General features: G+C 45.1%; 1 protein-coding gene across 1 annotated transcript in view; it reads left to right on the top strand.

The window, feature by feature from the left end:
* ATP2A3 (ATPase sarcoplasmic/endoplasmic reticulum Ca2+ transporting 3) overlaps positions 1-19151 on the top strand; it is a 174851-nt gene that overhangs the window by 80164 nt on the left and 75536 nt on the right. Inside the window, exons 5-7 of the mRNA XM_066576944.1 lie at positions 3821-3959; positions 6307-6387; positions 17272-17357. Coding sequence (XP_066433041.1) covers positions 3821-3959; positions 6307-6387; positions 17272-17357 — 306 coding nt within the window. The remainder of the gene's footprint in view (positions 1-3820; positions 3960-6306; positions 6388-17271; positions 17358-19151) is intronic.

The following is a 19151-nucleotide window of genomic DNA, read 5'->3' as shown; positions in this document are numbered from 1 at the left end:
TACGTGACGAGAACACAGTCATTTTCCGGAAGGTTTCTCTTCCATCAATCAAGCAAAGGTGTTCAAACACTTCAAGAATTGATACAGAAAATATTTTTGGAATGTGCAGAAATTTTAATTACACAGTGATTACTTAATTTTTTCTTACAAAAACGGTGAAACCTTTTTAAAGGACGTTTCCGACATAAATCTTTTCTTTAAAACAAGGTCTCTGTGAGTAAAAATAATGAACCAGCTCAGATTCTTCTCTCCTGGCTTACTGCCGACAGCTTCAGGTCTCCTCTCTGGCATATTGTTTACAGGATGCTGCAGCCAATCATAAAGCTCAGCGGTTGATCGTGGAGTGCTGTCATTGGCTACAACAGCCTGTTCCTGTATACAGGCTGCAGCAGCCTATAAACAGTATGTCAGAAAAGAGACCAAGAACTGTCAGTGGGGGTTTATTATTTCTTACTCTTGGAGGACCTTATTTTAAAGAAAAGATTTACTAGGAAAATTGCTTTAAGAAAATAAAGTGAAAATGTAAGGCAAGCAAAAATACGTCCCTATAGATATTTACTATGAAGTACGGTAATTTATTTTACTGATTTACGTCCCCTTTAAACAGTCTTTCTGTAGTATGAATACAGTGATTCTGATTAGCTGGCACTTGTTTCATATAGAACTGCAATACTCACAAGACAAAAGCCAGAGCAATCCTATGATATAACTATTATGCTTATAATACAGAATGCTAGCACCTAATAATTCAGAATATTTGATATTCTGGCAATTCTTATGTTGTCCAGATGCCGTATAAAGGTCTTACTATCTTAGGAGCAGTAATCGTACTGAGTTGTTTTATCTTCATTTACAACTGACTTTAGAAGCTGTTCAAGCTTTTGTTGGTTTTATTGTCCGGTAGGGAAAAAATTTACATCTGAAGGCCGAATGCCCATGGCCGGGTTAGATTCCAACTGCAAAATCTCGCAGCGGATACAGACCCAGTACCCATCCAGAGACACATACTCACCTGTCCAAGTGTCTCAGCCGGCACGCATGCGTAGTGCAGGGCGTGATGCGCCGGTGATTACGTGAATCCGCAGCGATTTCAAACTTGACATTTTGGATCAGACCTTTTTTATTGACTGGACTGCAAGCCATTTCCAGCACCAAATAGAGCATGCTGCGAATCGCAGTTGATTTCCGCTTGTGGGCATCTTTTAACATTGCATGCTATGGACGAACATTGCTGTGGAATTCGTAGCAGGTGTCTGGCCATGAATTCCGCAGTGAAAATCCGTCCGTGGGCATTGGGCCTTAGCCAGGTGTTCTTTTTAGAATATGTACAGTTATGCATCATTCCTAATTCATAATATTATTCACTGTTTGTGAAATGTGCGAAAAGTTGTCTTTGTTGCCAGTAAAGAAATGCATTCTATCTAATCCAATCTGAATAGACACTGGACATCTTTTCACTGTGCAGAGAAATGTTAGATTCTGCTAAACACTGGAGTTGGGGAAATTCTGGGTGGTTAATTGAACTCAGCCAGGGGGATCTCCATGACGAAATTCACTGGAAAGTTCTTGCTGGCATACCGCAGACATACAACATGCTGGCAGCTAAAAAGCCTAAATAGCTTTTTTAAACTTAATGCTGGAATGGGAAAAAGTACAAACTGACTTAGAAATATATCACATTCTCTTTTTAAAGTACTATCAGTACAGTAGAAAGTAGAAGCGCTTTAAAGGGGTCATCTGGGACTTTAGTATTGATGACCTATCCGCAGGACAGTTGATCGGCAGGTGTCCATTGCTCAGGATTCCTGCCAATTAGCTGATATCCTGAGGTTAGATCAGAAAACCCCTTTAATGTGCAGCGAAAACCCTTTGCTAAAACATCTATCACATAAAGTGGTCATGTAATTATAATGCATTTAGTGTCTGTAAAAAGTATTTCCTAAATTACTCACTGCTTTCCTGCCAAGAAAACCCGAGGACATTTTTGGAATTACTTACTGGCTTTCATCAATGGAAGGTTTTTTTTTTCCTGTCAGTTATTGAAAATTGTGAAAACCCTCACCACCCACAAACTCTATTTTAGCACTTTAGAAGACTGTCATGACTTTTCTGCTTCTGGTAGATTGTTGGAGCCTAATTCTACTGAAATATTGTACTTCTCTACACCTGTAACGGCTCTTCCACACTGGCGGTAGGTTTTATAGCGATGCCAGAGTGAGTGAAAATGCATGATTATGAAACCAATGATTTTTAATAGTTTCATTCTCCTTTGCGATGCGTTTACTCAAGCCTTGCTGTGATACAAAAACGTTGCAATACCGCCCATTGATTTCAATGGAGCCCCAGCCCCATTGAAATCAATGGGTGACATCACAGCTTTTTGGTATAACAGCAAAGCTTGAGTGAACACATCGCAAATGAGAATGAAACCATTGAAGATCATTGGTTTCATAATCATGTGTTTTCACTCACTCTCGCATTGCTAGGAAAACCCATCACCATTGGGTAAGAGCCATAAGTTTTAGAAAAGGAAATTAAAAAAGAAAACACATCAAGTTGTATTTAAATCATGATCCAACTATTGTAATGGTAAAAAAGTGCCCAATTTCAAGCCGAGTAATAAAGGGCGAGGGATCTGAATGCTTTAATTTGTATAATTTTCTCTGCCTACTGTTACACTGTAGCATTAACCAGGCCCTCTAGCAGTTTGCACCTGCTCTGAAAACTGGACATAATTTAAGGTCGAACACCATTCAAACCCCCAAAGTGATATATTAATGTCCTCGCACTGTAGCTGTCCTCATGTCTGCTTGTGACTTCAAGAGAACCTTGTTGCCTTGCTATCACTATTTCACTTTAGCTCTGCAGGGTCAATGAGTGAAACATGGATGTTATTTGACCTTGTAGAGCTGCCATTTAGCAAATCAGAAAATCTCCAGTGACTGTGGTACTTCTCCAGTTTCACAGGTAGGCATAGGAACAGCTGCTAACTCCTCATATCTCAGCTTCAATAGCCAAAGTCAGAATCTGAGATACTGTTGTCAACTGCAGTCACCCCTGAATTTTCAATTTTTGATGAAAACCTAGCTAAAAAACATACTATAAGCAAGTGATTGTGGGTTTTCTAACTTTATTTACATTCCACTGGAAAAAAAATAAGTCTCATTTTTCTTTAGATCTTGCTGTGTATTTTTCTGCAGCATCATATCCTGCCTTAGTCCTCCTGTCCACGATTTACCGCCGGCGAATCACGCCGGCCGACGCTTTCCATAGCATTGCTATTGAAAGCGCCGGAACCTGTCGACGATCGCTGAATCAGTGTGATTCTCCGCTCGCGGCGGGCAATTCGGAGCATGCTGCGAATTGCCCCGATTCTCCGCTGCCAGCCTATCTATCAGATAGGGCTGACTGGCGTAGATTCAGCGGCGGCTCCTCCAGGGACTTTGCATCGCCCGTGGATAGGGGGCCTTAGGCTTTCTAAGGCCACTTTCACACAGCCGAGAATCTCAGGCAAATAAGAACCCTATTCTTTTGAATGGAGTCATAAACATAAGTGATCTTTTCCCGCATCGCGACATGACCTGTCTCTTAACATTTCACGGAACGCATCGCCCATTGATTTCCATGGGACCTTTAATGCATTGGATTGCTCTCGCATGCCATGCCGTATGAATGTCAGCTATATCAACGCTAAATAAAAGTTCATATAATCTGCCCAACCTTCCATCCATTGTATAAATGGTAGAAGATTCAGGATTATCTTCATCCACAGTGGATAACTTCTATAAAATATTTTTTATATCCCATATTTCACATTCAGGAAAGAAATGCAGAAAGTGCAATTGAAGCTCTGAAGGAATATGAACCAGAGATGGGCAAAGTAATCCGTGCGGACCGGAATGGAGTGCAGCGTATCAGAGCAAGAGAAATTGTTCCTGGAGACATTGTAGAGGTGGCAGGTACTGTTCCTATTTATATAACGCTACTGTCATACATCCAAACGTTCAAATACAATAAGCTACTGTTTATTTGACATTTTATAGGTGAGTAACTTCTGCTAGAACAAAAAAAATGACTTACTGCAGTTTGACACTATACAGTAAGAAAATACTACATTGTTATATTCATTAGTATGAGAGTGAATTCTTCATTTTGCATATATCCTTGGGATATCATTAAATGGTTACCTTACTTTCAACAAACCTTGCACAAATCTATAGTATAGGTGAATATAAGGAGCCATGTACAATATTATAGAAGAGAAAATGCCTCCCTATCCACTCATCAGGCTCTTGTCTATGGATGGGGGGGGGGGGGGGGGATCCAAGTGAGAGAGAAGCAGAGAAACACAGTGCTGCAGGAGATAAGTGTTTTTCTTCCTCATAGCTACTGCATTCACACCTGCACTGCTCATTACTGCTGTATAATGTTTCTCATGCTACTGCTCCTCTGTCTCAATGTGTGCAGTGTATGGGAGACATCATAGCAGCTGGTCTCCTCCACTAGTTCAGAGAGAACTGAAAGTTAGAGGGAGAACGTGGAAAGAGGTAAATACTTAAAATATGACATCTACTAGTCATATAATGGCCAAATATAGTGCTACTTCTCATGTACACACACAACAGCTTATTTTAAAAAGTCATCTTAAAGTGCAGGTACACTTTAATTTAGTGTGGTTCTGCATAGATAATAGAATTATCACAATGCAGTAAGGAAGCAACCGCAAAGTGTCAAATAATAAGAAATTCTGCTCGGTTGCATTCTGCCTTCATCAGAACCTTTTCATCAAACGACTGATTCTGTCTCCATAGGCAGCAGTGCTCTCATTATTGAGCATTTACTGTGCTATAGAAAATACTGCTGAGCTGGATGCTCTTGCTTGTGGAAAGTTGCAGAATACTTTTCCAGAGATTTTTTTTTTCTTTTCCTTTAGGAAAACATGGTACTTTCCACATAGGATTTTGCCAGTAGCACCCCTAAGGGTGATCTGACCACACAAATAGAAAGTGCACAATAAGAGCTTTGTTGGAAATGGAAAATGTTAGAAAGTCACTAAAATCCGTATGTGTAACAGAATCTCTAATCAATAGCATCTCATAGGAGATTTTGAACTACTATGTATTTAATGCAGCAGAGCACACCAATAGAAACAGTCAGAGATTCATTTTTACTATATAAACCAGCAGTCAAATGTTAAAATTCCATGCATATGTTGCAGTACATTATTTGTGACATGTCAAGTTTAACTTCACTTGCTGCTCCCCCTTCTCTGCCAATTAACATAGCGTACAAATCACATATGCAAGTATAGATAGTAAATTAATGTAACAATAACTTAACCCCTTAAAAACATTATACCGCGATTTGCAGTGGCAGTCCTAAGACCCCCGGCAGTCATGGCAGCCGAACAGCACCCCACAATCATATTGCGGGGAGCCATTCAGGACCCCCGAACATCGATTGAGGCATTTAAATGTTGCTGGCAGAATTGATGGATCAGAGCTTTTGCGGGAGGGTGTCAGCTGTAAGAAACAGCCTGCATCCACATAGTATGGAGGGGGATCAGCCCCCAAACCCCCCTTGCATCCACGGGAAAATTGCACGTTGGTGATCACGATATCAGGCTAATATCACACTTGCGAGTGCTATATCGGGCCGTGAAATTCAGCCCAAGGTAGAACCAGCTCTTTTGAGAAGAAACATGTCCAGGGCTGGTTCTATGGACACATCCACCCTCCGCGCCCATATCGATGCGCTACTGCTTACTGCAAAATGTGATTGTTCCCAGTGAGAGAAACCAAGTAATCTTGTAGATATGATACCTTTTAATGGCTAACAAAAATACATGATGTTAATGCAAGCTTTCAGACTTTTACTCTCAGACCTTCATAAAGGCATAAATCCGCTTACTGCACAAACCGCTAGCTGCTGTAGTGGAACACCGGTCAGCAATCAGATCAGCTCTGTAAAAGCCCTTTTATATGGAACAATCATTGTTAAAAAAATTGTTCAAACTAGCGAAAATGAACGATAATTGTTCAGATTAAATGCAGACAATGACCAAACGATGAGCGATAAATTGTTTCCTTTTCATTCATCCTTCATTTTACGCAGGCATAAGAATCATTGTTGGCTTGTTGGGTTTTTAATACAGTTCGTTCAGTCGTTCTCATTCACTGGTACAGTGAATGTGAAAGACTGAAGGATTTGTGAGCGAACGATTTATCTGCCAAATGTAAGGTATATTGTATCTGTAGCCTTTTAAATAAATGTAAAGGTAGTTGAAGCTGTCTATTTTATTTGTAGTTGGTGACAAAGTACCTGCTGATATTCGTATCATTGAAATCCGATCTACAACTCTGCGTGTTGATCAGTCTATTCTGACAGGTAAGAACTATTCCCATTATTACTTTATTGCTATAAGACTAGATGAGCGTAGAAAGATTTTCAATGTATTCTACATGGCACAGACGGACAACTATAATACCTTAAAGGGGTTGTCCCGCGGCAGCAAGTGGGGTTATACACTTCTGTATGGCCGTATTAATGCACTTTGTAATGTACATCGTGCATTAAATATGAGCCATACAGATGTTATTCACTTACCTGCTCCGATGCTGGCGTCCCCGTCTCCATGGCGCCGACTAAAGCTGCCTTCTCCTTCCATTAGACGCGCTTGCGCTGTCCGGTCTTCTGCTCTGTTGAATGGGGCCGCTCCGGCGTGCTGACGCCGGAGAGCTGGTCTGCGCATGCGCAGAAGACATGTGCGGCGCGAGCACGCCGGAGCGGCTCCATTCAACAGAGCAAAAGACCGGACAGCGCAAGCGCGTCTAATGGAAGGAGAAGGCAGCTTTAGTCGGCGCCATGGAGACTGGGACGCCAGCACCGGAGGAGGTAAGTGTATAACTTCTGTATGGCTCATATTTAATGCACGATGTATATTACAAAGTCCATTAATATGGCCATACAGAAGTGTATAACCCCACTTGATTTCACGGGACAACCCCTTTAACTTATGCTTGTCATCATCTGAGAAAGGACATCAGGGAGGAACTAAAAACACACATTTTTGGGGCTTTATGTCTCACCCATTTATATAGAACATAGCCCCAATATATGGCATCTGAGTCGCAAATAGTACATACAGTATGGCCCTCTTCAGCACACTTGAAAATGAATACAGTCAACACACCAGACCCCTAAGTACATGCAGACCCCAGAGTAGGCTCCTTTCCATAACTTTAATAAATAAATACAAATCCTCCTAGATTCTCTAACCCAGACCAGATACTGTAAAAGACCCCTTAAATAAATATGGACCCTGATCCACAACACCTAAAACAGATGCCAGACCAGACCTCTTAAAAAAAATGTAAATAAATACAGACCCCAGAGCAGACTTTCAGAAAAATTCAGATCAAGACCCCCTAAAAAATACACAGACGAGACTAGACCTCCATTTATAGACTCCAAATGATACCCTCCTCATTTATAGATCTTTCCTGTTTTATAGATCTCCCTCACCTGCCAGATCAAACCTCAAAAATTAGACTAGACCTTCAGCTACTCACCTCTCCTTGTTGTTGCACTTCCTTCTGCTCCCTGTGTCATGACAGGATGATGTCTGTAGTGGCAACTGGGAGCAGAGCAAGTTGGCAAGAATGCCATACATTTTGCACATTGCGTGTAGAGCCACTATTTTGTCAGTTCCATAGAAGCTGAAGAAGCTTTCTATTCTACAGACTGCAAGCAACATCCCTAGATCTCTGTGAATATAGTGTGGAGGAGAGGGGAGTAGGTTAGAGATGAGCGAGCATACTCGCTAAGGGCAATTACTCGAGCGAGCATTGTCCTTAGCGAGTACCTGCCCACTCGGAAGAAAAGATTCGGGTGTCGGCGCGGGTGAGCCGTGAGTTGCGGGAGTGAGCAAGAGGGAGAGAGAGATCTCCCCTCCGTTCCCCGCCGCTCCCCGCCCCCCGCCGGCAGACGAACCTTTTCTTCTGAGCGGGCAAGTACTCGCTAAGGACAATGCTCGCTCGAGTAATTGTCCTTAGCGAGTATGCTCGCTCATCTCTAGAGTAGGTTTATGTTGTAGGAAATTCTGAAGACATGGAGTTTCCCAATGTAAAAATTAGTTTTTTTAAACTTCATTTAGAATTACCGTTGCGTCATTTGCTAAAGTCAACATTTTGTTTAGGTTGCTGCCTAACAATAAAGCAAGTATGTAAATCCGATTGTGTGTAGATCCTGCTTTGTCACTGTCATAACAGGTTTTTTTTTTAAATTTTTATGAGAATACAAAGTATCTTTGGAAATTTGTTTCCCCTTTCATGTATTAGGAAAAAAACTTACAAATAGTTCATCAGTGATCATTAATCAATTTAATATCTTCTAGACACCGAATACCAATAAAACAGTTTAAGCATAACCTCTTCTAGACTGAGACATTAACCCCTTAACGACCACCCATACGTCTTTTGACGGCAGGCATTTATGGGCTTTATTCTACAGCACCCTCACTCTTTCTCAATCTGCACAGCGTATGCTATGATAAAAAAAAAAATCTGTGTAGGGCTTATTATCGGGGTAGGTCTTATTTTTGGGGAAACTCGATATTAAAAAGTACAACTCCTCCTGGAATAAAAAACCTCACATAACATCATTGACAAAAAAAAATTATCAGGGGTCTTTGAATGCATTGATAAACAAAAGATACATTTATTTTACAGTGTGCAAAAGCTGCAAAATAAAAACCTATATAAATTTGGTATTGGTGTAATCGTACTTGTCTTAACATATCATTTATTCTGCACGCTGTTAATAATAAAAAAAAATGCCACAATTGCGGATTTTGTTACTCTTGCCTCTAGAAAAGAAATGGAATAAAAAGCAACCAAAATGTTATATATTCCTGAAAATTGGATAAATGAGGGCTAAAGTTCATCCTGCAAGAAAACAACCCTTTATAGAGCTCCTTCGATGGAAAGCTAAAATACTACGGCTCTTGGAATGCCGTGACACGAAAGCAAATCTTAAAAAATATATATGTGTAAAAAAATAGCAAAACACAAAAAAAGTTATAAAATTGGTATCGCCGGAATCGTGCTGACTCCAAGAATAATGTTATGACATTATTTATTTTGTACACTGAACGCTGTAAAAATGAAGTCCAAAAAACAAATTACAGAATTGCACTAAATGTACCCATAAATGATGCCACTAGACAATGCAACTTGCACAGTAAAAAAACAAGCCCTCATACGGCTATGTCAACAAAAAAAATTAAAAGGTTATGGCTCCTGGAATGCGAACATGAAAAACTGAAAAAATTAGTTGGTCATTAAGGCGCAAACAGGCTTGGTCACTAGGGGGTTAAGGTTTGAAGTTATTATATGTTTTAAATATCATTTTCACCTATCGTAACAGTTTTAGAAAGTGTCTGGAAAAAGGGGCATGGATAAGTGGAATTGGTAAAGGTGTTTTCTGGGGCTCCAGTAGTGGTGATCCATACTTAGGTCATCAATATCTGATCAATTAGAGGTCTGCCACGCGGCATCCCCACCGATCAGCTATTTGGATGAGCACTAGCCCTGGGGGAGATGCTGTTTCTGCGCACTTATCCCCTCTATGTTTTTCAATTCAGTGGACAACATAATTCATCGAGTAAGGCAGCCTGCACACGACAGAGCCAGATTCCGCATGCGGGAGCCCGCAGCAGAATCTGACCCTGACAGCAGCAGCGTCCATCCGTGCGTACTTGTAGTTTCTCTTCTTCATCTGTACTGCAGATGGTCCGAACAGCTCACCATCAGGCATGCGTAGTATAATAATTTTTTTCTTAGCTCCTGCTTTTTCCGTGTCATCGCCTAGCACGGAATCCACACAAAAATAGAGCATGCTGCGATTTTTTTTTTTCCTCTGCGAATGGAAAATGCAATTTGGTTTCCTCTCGTGTGCAGGAAGAATCGATTTCCCATGGCATGCTATAGATTCTATTTGCTGCAGATCCATGGATTCCGCAGCAATATATCTGCTTGTGTGCAGGTGGCCTTAAAGGGGTTGTCCCGCGCCGAAACGGGTTTTTTTTTTTTCAAACTTAGATTATTCATTCACTAGAGGCAGTGGGGCCTTTCGTTTTCAAAAAAGGGAAAAAATTATATTTGGCCTGCAGTCTTGCACCAATTTATTTCCTGCCTGTGAAATCAAATCACTGGTAATACAGCATGCTGAGGGGTAGGGGTAGGCCTAGAGGACGTGGACGCGGCCGAGGACGCGGAGGGCCAAGTCAGGGTGTGGGCACAGGCCGAGCTCCTGATCCAGGTGTGTCGCAGCCGACTGCTGCGCGATTAGGAGAGAGGCACGTTTCTGGCGTCCCCACATTCATCGCCCAATTAATGGGTCCACGCGGGAGACGGTTATTAGAAAATGAGCAGTGTGAGCAGGTCCTGTCCTGGATGGCAGAAAGTGCTTCGAGCAACCTATCGTCAACACGCAGTTCTGCGCCGTCCACTGCTGCAAATCCGAATCCTCTGTCTGCTGCTCCTCCTTCCTCCCAGCCTCCTCACTCCACTACAATGACACCTGCTCAGGAGCGGGAACACTCCCAGGAACTGTTCTCGGGCCCCTGCTTAGATTGGGCAGCAGCGGTTCCTCTCCCACCAGAGGAGTTGATCGTCACTGATGCCCAACCATTCGAAAGTTCCCGGGGTCCGGGGGAAGAGGCTGGGGACTTCCGACAACTGTCTCAAGAACTTTCTGTGGGTGAGGAGGACGATGACGATCAGACACAGTTGTCTTGCAGTGAGGTAGTAGTAAGGGCAGTAAGTCCGAGGGAGCAACGCACAGAGGATTCGGAGGAAGAGCAGCAGGACGATGAGGTGACTGACCCCACCTGGTGTGCAACGCTTACTCAGGAGGACAGGTCTTCAGAGGGGGAGTCAAGGGCATCAGCAGGGCAGGTTGCAAGAGGCAGTGCGGTGGCCAGGGGTAGAGGCAGGGCCAGACCGAATAATCCACCAACTGTTTCCCAAAGCGCCCCCTCGCGCCATGCCACCCTGCAGAGGCCGAGGTGCTCTAAGGTCTGGCAGTTTTTCACAGAGACGCCTGACGACCGACGAACAGTGGTGTGCAACCTTTGTCGCGCAAAGCTCAGCCGGGGAGCCAACACCAACAGCCTCACCACCACCACCATGCGCAGACATATGATGGCCAAGCACCCCACAAGGTGGGACGAAGGCCGTTCAGCGCCTCCGGTTTGCACCCCTGCCTCTCCCCCTGTGCCCCAACCTGCCACTGAGATGCAACCCCCCTCTCAGGACACAGGCACTACCGCCTCATGGCCTGCACCCACACCCTCATCTCCGCTGTCCTCGGCCCCATCCAGCAGTGTAGTTCAGCGCACCGTCCAGCCGTCGCTTGCGCAACTGTTGGAGCGCAAGCGCAAGTACGCCGCCACGCACCCGCACGCTCAAACGTTAACCGTCCGCATAGCAAAATTCATCAGCCTTGAGATGCTGCTGTATAGGGTTGTGGAAACTGAGTCCTTCAAAAGTATCATGGAGGCGGCGGCCCCGCGCTACTCAGTTCCCAGTTGCCACTACTTTTCCCGATGTGCCGTCCCAGCCCTGCACGACCACGTCTCCCGCAACATTGTACGCGCCCTCACCAACACGGTTACTGCCACGGTCCACTTAACAACGGACACGTGGACAAGCACAGGCGGGCAGGGCCACTACATCTCCCTGACGGCACATTGGGTGAATTTAGTGGAGGCTGGGACAGAGTCAGAGCCTGGGACCGCTCACGTCCTACCCACCCCCAGAATTGCGGGCCCCAGCTCGGTGGTGGTATCTGCGGAGGTGTATGCTTCCTCCACTAAAGCACCCTCCTCCTCCTCCTCTGTCTCGCAATCAAGATGTGTTAGCAGCAGCATGTCGCCAGCAGTCGGTGTCGCGCGGTGTGGCAGCACAGCGGTGGGCAAGCGTCAGCAGGCCGTGCTGAAATTACTCAGCTTAGGCGATAAGAGGCACACGGCCCACAAACTGCTGCAGGGTCTGACACACCAGACCGACCGCTGGCTTGGGCCGCTGAGCCTCCAAGCGGGCATGGTCGTGTGTGACAACGGCCGTAACCTGGTGGCGGCTCTGCAGCTCGGCAGCCTCACGCACGTGCCATGCCTGGCCCACGTCTTTAATTTGGTGGTTCAGCGCTTTCTGAAAAGCTACCCACGCTTGTCAGACCTGCTCGTAAAGGCGCGCCGGCTCTGCGCACATTTCCGCAAGTCCCACACGGACGCTGCCACCCTGCGCACCCTGCAACATCACTTTAAGCTGCCAGTGCACCGACTGCTGTGCGACGTGCCCACACGGTGGAACTCTACGCTCCACATGTTGGCCAGGCTCTATGAACAGCGTAGAGCTATAGTCGAATACCAACTCCAACATGGGCGGCGCAGTGGGAGTCAGCCTCCTCAATTCCTTTCAGAAGAGTGGGCCTGGTTGGCAGACATCTGCCATGTCCTTGGTAATTTTGAGGAGTCTACCCAGGTGGTGAGCGGCGATGCTACAATCATTAGCGTCACCATTCCTCTGCTATGCATCTTGAGAAATTCCCTGCAAACCATAAAGGCAGCTGCTTTGCGCTCGGAAACGGGGGCGGTGGAAGACAGTATGCCGCTGGATAGTCAGGGCACCCTCCTGTCTATTTCTCAGCGCGTACAGGAGGAGGAGGAGGAGCATGAGGAGGATGAGGAGGAGGGGGAAGAGACAGCTTGGCCCGCTGCTGACGGTACACCGGCTGATTGCCTGTCATCCTTTCAGCGTGTATGGCCTGAGGAGGAGGAGGAGGATCCTGAAAGTGATCTTCCTAGTGAAGACAGCCATGTGTTGCGTACTGGTACCCTGGCACACATGGCTGACTTCATGTTAGGATGCCTTTCTCGTGACCCACGCGTTGCACGCATTCTGGCCACGACGGATTACTGGGTGTACACACTGCTCGACCCACGCTATAAGGAGAACCTGCCCACTCTCATTCCCGAAGAGGAAAGGGGTTCGAGAGTGTTGCTATACCACAGGACCCTTGCGGACAAGCTGATGGTAAAATTCCCAGCCGACAGCGCTAGTGGCAGAAGGCGCAGTACCGAGGGCAAGGTAGCAGGGGAGGTGCAGAGATCGAGCAGCATGTACATCCCAGGCAGTGCAACAGTCTTTAAGGGCCTGGCCAGCTTTATGGCTCCCCAGCAAGACTGTGTCACCGCTCCCCAGTCAAGGCTGAGTCGGCGGGAGCACTGTAAAAGGATGGTCAGGGAGTACGTAGCCGATCGCACGACCATCCTCGGTGACGCCTCTGCCCCCTACAACTACTGGGTGTCGAAGCTGGACACGTGGCCTGAACTAGCGCTGTATGCCCTGGAGGTGCTTGCTTGTCCTGCGGCTAGCGTCTTGTCGGAGAGGGTGTTTAGTGCGGCTGGGGGAATCATTACCGATAAGCGTAGCCGCTTGTCAACCGACAGTGCCGACAGGCTAACACTCATCAAGATGAACAAAGGCTGGATTTCGCCAGACTTCTGTTCTCCACCAGCGGACAGCAGCGATACGTAAGCAATACGTAGGCTGCACCCGCGGATGGAAGCTACGTTCTCTCTCACCATCCAAAACGGGGACATTTCTGCTTCATCAATCTGTGTCTAATATTCCTCCTCCTCCTCCTGCTCCTCCTCCTGAAACCTCACGTAATCACGCTGAACGGGCAATTTTTCTTAGGGCCACAAGGCTCACTCAAATAATTTTTCTGAACAATTTTTATAAGTTTCAATGCGCTTAAAAGCGTTGGAACTTTAACTTGAACCAATTTTTCGTAACACTGGGCTGCCTCCAGGCCTAGTTACCACTTAAGCCACATTAACCAAAGCGATTCACCTGCCATCTTGGTTGGGCATGGCCAATTTTTACTGAGGTACATTAGTACTGTTGGTACACCAATTTTTTGGGGCCCTCACCTACAGTGTAATCATAGCAATTTGTATGTTCTTCGCCTGCACTCATGGTACAGAAAGGTGTGTGGGGTTGGCCTACACTTTAGCTACATAAATGTAACTTGGGCCTTGGCTATACTAAGGCTACTGAAATGGAACTAAGACTGCGCTCCCACTATACTGCTGCTTCAGAATTGTTACTGGGGCCTGTCTTGAGTGCTACTATTGCTGACATGGAACGAAGACTGCGCTCCCGCTATACTGCTGCTTCAGAATTGTTACTGGGGCCTGTCTTGAGTGCTACTATTGCTGACATGGAACGAAGACTGCGCTCCCGCTATACTGCTGCTTTGGAATTGTTACTGGGGCCTGTCTTGAGTGCTACTATTGCTGACATGGAACGAAGACTGCGCTCCCGCTATACTGCTGCTTCGGAATTGTTACTGGGGCCTGTCTTGAGTGCTACTATTGCTGACATGGAACGAAGACTGCGCTCCTCCTATAATGCTGCTACTGATATGTTAGTGGGGCCTGTCCTAATGCTACGGCTGAAATGTTACGAATTCTGGGCTCTGCCTATACCGCTGCTAATGGTATGTCTCTGGGGTGTGGAAACAGAGGCTTCCCAAAGACATGATGGCGGCGAGGCCATTTCCCACCAACGCGGTTACTGTTAAGGTGCATATAACCACGGACACGTGGAGAGGACACGTAGTGCCTCAAAAACATCCCCCTCCTCCTCCAACAGGGAAAACATTCTTGGCAAATGCCTTTGCATTGGTTCGTCTGGTGGCAGTCCAAGAATTTCACCTTTACCGACACAACAAGAGAGCCCCCACACCATCCCCCCGCCACGGCCCACTTAATCCTGGCCGCATTCCGAAAACCAACAAAATACAACCGTGCTACTAGGTCCGCAGTCACCACCACATTACCACCAACGCGGTTACTGTTAAGGTACATATTACCAGTCTGACTGGGGCATGCAGACACCTTGACAGAATGAATAGTGTGTGGCACATAGGTTCCCCATTGCTATGCCCACGTGTGCAGCTCCTGATGGCGGTGGCACAGGATTATATTTCTCATTGCTTCTGTACAGCATTGTGGGCTATCGCCCCGCCCCTTTTAAAGAGGGTCGCTGCCTAGCCGTGACAACCCTCTGCAGTGTGTGCCTGCGGTTCCTCCTCATGGCAGACGCACTTCTAAATAGACATGAGGGTGGTGTGGCATGAGGGCAGCTGAAGGCTGCGCAGGGACACTTTGGTGTGCGCTGTGGGGGGGAGGGGGGGTGGTTGGTCAGCATGTAACCCAGGAGAAGTGGCAGAGGAGTGTCATCCAGGCAGTGATTGTGCTTTGTTGTAGCTAGTGTGGTGCTTAGCAAAGGTATGCCATGCTAATGAGGGCTTTTCAGAAGTAAAAGTTGTTGGGAGTGGGGGGGGGGGGGGGGCCCACTCTTGCCGGTATTGTGGCTTAATAGTGGGACCTGTGAACTTGAGATGCAGCCCAACATGTTGCCCCTCGCCTGCCCTATCCGTTTCTGTGTCATTCCCATCACTTTCTTGAATTGCCCAGATTTTCACACATGAAAACCTTAGCGAGCATCGGCGAAATACAAAAATGCTCTGGTCGCCCATTGACTTCAATGGGGTTCGTTATTCGAAACGAACCCTCGAACATCGCGGGAAGTTCGTTTCGAATAACGAACACCCGAACATTTTGGTGTTCGCTCATCTCTATTCAGGAACTTAGGAACCACTGTATTTCCGTGCGGTCCTGCTGCAGTCATTCCGTGAGATTTCCGCCCTGTGTGAACCCAACTTAAGGGGGATCTGGACAGAAAATTCCTACATGAGGAGGTGCCTTGTTGAATTGCAGCTCTTGGCAAATCTTAGGCCTTTTTCACACAGGTGACAGCAATATCACCACTACAAAATCGCTGCGATATCGCAGCTTTGTTCCCGCAATTTTGTAGCGTCAGTGATGCTTTTTCTTGTGAAAATCTTGCCTCTTGTCTCTGCTACCTGTGATTTTCTAGCACAATGAATTTGTGCAATTTTATCATGAGAAAGTTAATAGGAATTTCTAATGTTAAAAATCGCATCGCACAGCATGGACTTGCGATTTTCGTGCGATGCGATAAACAAGGAAGCAAGCCACTTTTTTTTTTTTTAGCCGCTCAACATCACATGAGTAAAAACATCGCAGATGGGAAGCAAACCATTGCAAATCATTGGTCTCCTAATCTGCTTTTTTACTGACTAATACAGCAAGCGAAAAATGCGCAAAAATTGTGTTGTTCTTTTATTTTTGTTTTTTCCCCGTCCATGTGAAACCACCTAAGTATGAGCTATCATGTACTGAGCATACACCACAAAGTCCTGGAAGGGGCACACTGAGCATGCTCAGAAAGGACAAACTGCCATTTGCTGGGCTGATTAGATAATCACACATTATGATTGGCTGTGTATGAGGGAAGCAAATGTATTATGATATGTGTGCCGTTTGGGAATGGTATGTGTGCCGTTTGGGAAAATCTCTGTAGTGTAGCCTCAAACCTATGTTTTTTTATCATGTCCCTAAGGTGTACTATAAGGCCGGCTGCACACGGGTGAATTTGCTTTGCGGAATCCGGATCGGATGTCCGCCTCTGGATTCCGCAGCAAATACCACCCATAGCATGCTATGGAAAAATGCTTTTCCCTGCACACGAGCGGAAATCAATTGCAATTTTCCGCTCGCGGAGTGAAAATTGTGGCATCCTCTTTTCTGTGTGGATTCCGCACGGACGGCTTCCATTGAAGTCAATGACATTGTAGAATGGTCAGGAATTCACTGTGCGGACCATCCGCAGTACAGGAAAAAAAGAAAAGACAGGTACGCGCGGACACCGGCCCAGGCACATGATCAGATTTCAATGCGGGCTCCCGCATGTGGAATCCAACCCAGTCATTTGCAGTCGGCCTAAGGGCTTGCATATGTTTCTACCAACCATAAGTTTCCAGGTCAGTTGTGTAGTTCTTCTACGTTTTGCCCTTCAGATGTGTATTTTTTCTTCTTCTTTTGAATCAGACATTATAACAGCTATTTTTTGTACATTAAATTCCATAGTTTTTTTGTTCTGAAGATTGTCTTTCAAATTTAGCAAAGGGTAATATGAGATACAGCTGCTTGTTTATTTCATATCAGAGTATGATCTAAATTGTTAGACATTTTGTACTGCTCTCATGGTCACTTTGCATTCTAGAGAGGAGGATAATAGCTGTATTAATAAAATATCATTGTACTTTCGACAGGAGAGTCCGTTTCAGTGATAAAACATACAGATCCAGTTCCAGACCCCAGAGCTGTCAATCAGGACAAAAAGAATATGCTTTTCTCCGTAAGTAAAATCCTCATTCTCTTGCTCGCTCTCTGTGTATCTCTCTGTCTCCCCTACTCCTCTGCACACACTTATAATGATGTAACTAGCACCAACATCCTCCTTCGGCCATAGGCACATGGCGTATTTTCGGACCGTGTACTCTCCATGTATTCCACAGACAGCATAAGGCCCCATTATAGGCTATGAAGCTATTCAGAAGCAAGATTTTTTTTACAAAAGACCGATGGTCCATGTAAAAAAAATTGTGGTATATCCTTTTCTCGAAGTGTCCATGTAGATTAAACATCGATAGGACCGTGTCCTATCCGGTTCAACTTCCACCCATTTTTCTTAGGCACAACACACATACGGCTGTATGTCTTTGGCCTTAGTACTATACAAAGAAATTACATTGAAGTTCATTCAACATCAAATTTGAGTGTGTTACATGCAGAGTAATGGCACATAATTACAGTAGGGTTATGGACCCTGCAATATCACAAGGTTATCAGCAGCACTTAAGAATAAAACCAGAAAGTCTTGTGGTCGGAGTATAAAGGGTATGCACACCGGGCTAAGGGACGGATCCAAGTCCCACAATGTGATAAGGAGCCAAAAAATAGAGGATGTCCGGCAGCAGAATAGTGAAACCGCAAATATTTTATTCCTCCATATACAAAAAGGTTTATCACACAATGGCAAAGGCAACGTTTCAGCTCCTATCCGGAGCTTTTCTCAAGCCTCAATGGCTGTGATAACCCCCAGGGTTATGGACCCTAACGCTGAATTCACCCTGGAGTATGTATCTCATTCCGGTTGTGTCTGTAAAAAACATCCATGTTTTTTTTCATCCCAGTACTGTTCCGTATATGTCTATTTTTTATTTTTATGTGATTGTTAGAGAAACCAAGTAATCTTGTAGATATGATACCTTTTAATGGCTAACAAAAATACATGATGTTATAGCGAGCTTTCGAACCTCTCAGGGTTCTTCCTTAGACTTAGATGGAATAGATCTGAAAAGGCAAGCATATGTATACACTCATACATATGCCTCTCCACATCTTTTTCTTAAGCCTGAGGAAGAACCCAGAGAGCTTTGAAAGCTTCCTATAACATCATGCATTTTTGTTAGCCATTAAAAGGTTTCATATCTACAAGATTACCTGGTTTCTCTTACTGGGAACAATCACATTTTGCTCCACTGGCTAACACCGTACCAAACCTTATTTAATTGTACTTCTACATGTCAATTCTTATTGTACAAGAGTTTTTAACATTAGAAAGTCCTACTGACGTGCTATAAAAAATTGTGCACTTTTATCACAAGCGGCTTCAATGCAAGATTATTCTCACAAAAGAGCAGCTATTTTGCTGTAAAATTGCAGGCCATAATTGGGCATTTAATTGCCATTCTATTCCATGGGAAGAAAGTTACACGCAAGCGTGTGAACCGGCTTTTTGATCATAAAAAAAGCCGAATGATCGGCTACACAGACGTACAAGCCTGCTTCTTGCCATCTCCTCCCTATATTCATTCGAATATATGTTCTGGACGGACGAACGTATTAACGCATATGTTTGTGTGAATTTCATGCATTCTTTGTGTCCGTGTGAAAAAACTGATTTGTGAATTGGCACATTGACTATTGTGGGTGCTTGTGCTGTCAGCCCAATCAGCTGTAGGGTTGGTCAACACACAGACTGAAAATACACTAGTGTGAATTAGCCCAAAGGCTTTGAAGCAGCGGCGTAACTATAGAGGGTGCAGGGGATGCGGTTGCACCCGGGCCCAGAAACCTTAGGGGGCCC

Source organism: Eleutherodactylus coqui, chromosome 1 (genome assembly GCF_035609145.1).
Source record: "Eleutherodactylus coqui strain aEleCoq1 chromosome 1, aEleCoq1.hap1, whole genome shotgun sequence".
Classification (NCBI taxonomy): domain Eukaryota; kingdom Metazoa; phylum Chordata; class Amphibia; order Anura; family Eleutherodactylidae; genus Eleutherodactylus; species Eleutherodactylus coqui.
Note: the sequence above shows the minus strand (reverse complement) of the source record. Positions and strands in the feature narration are given on the sequence as shown.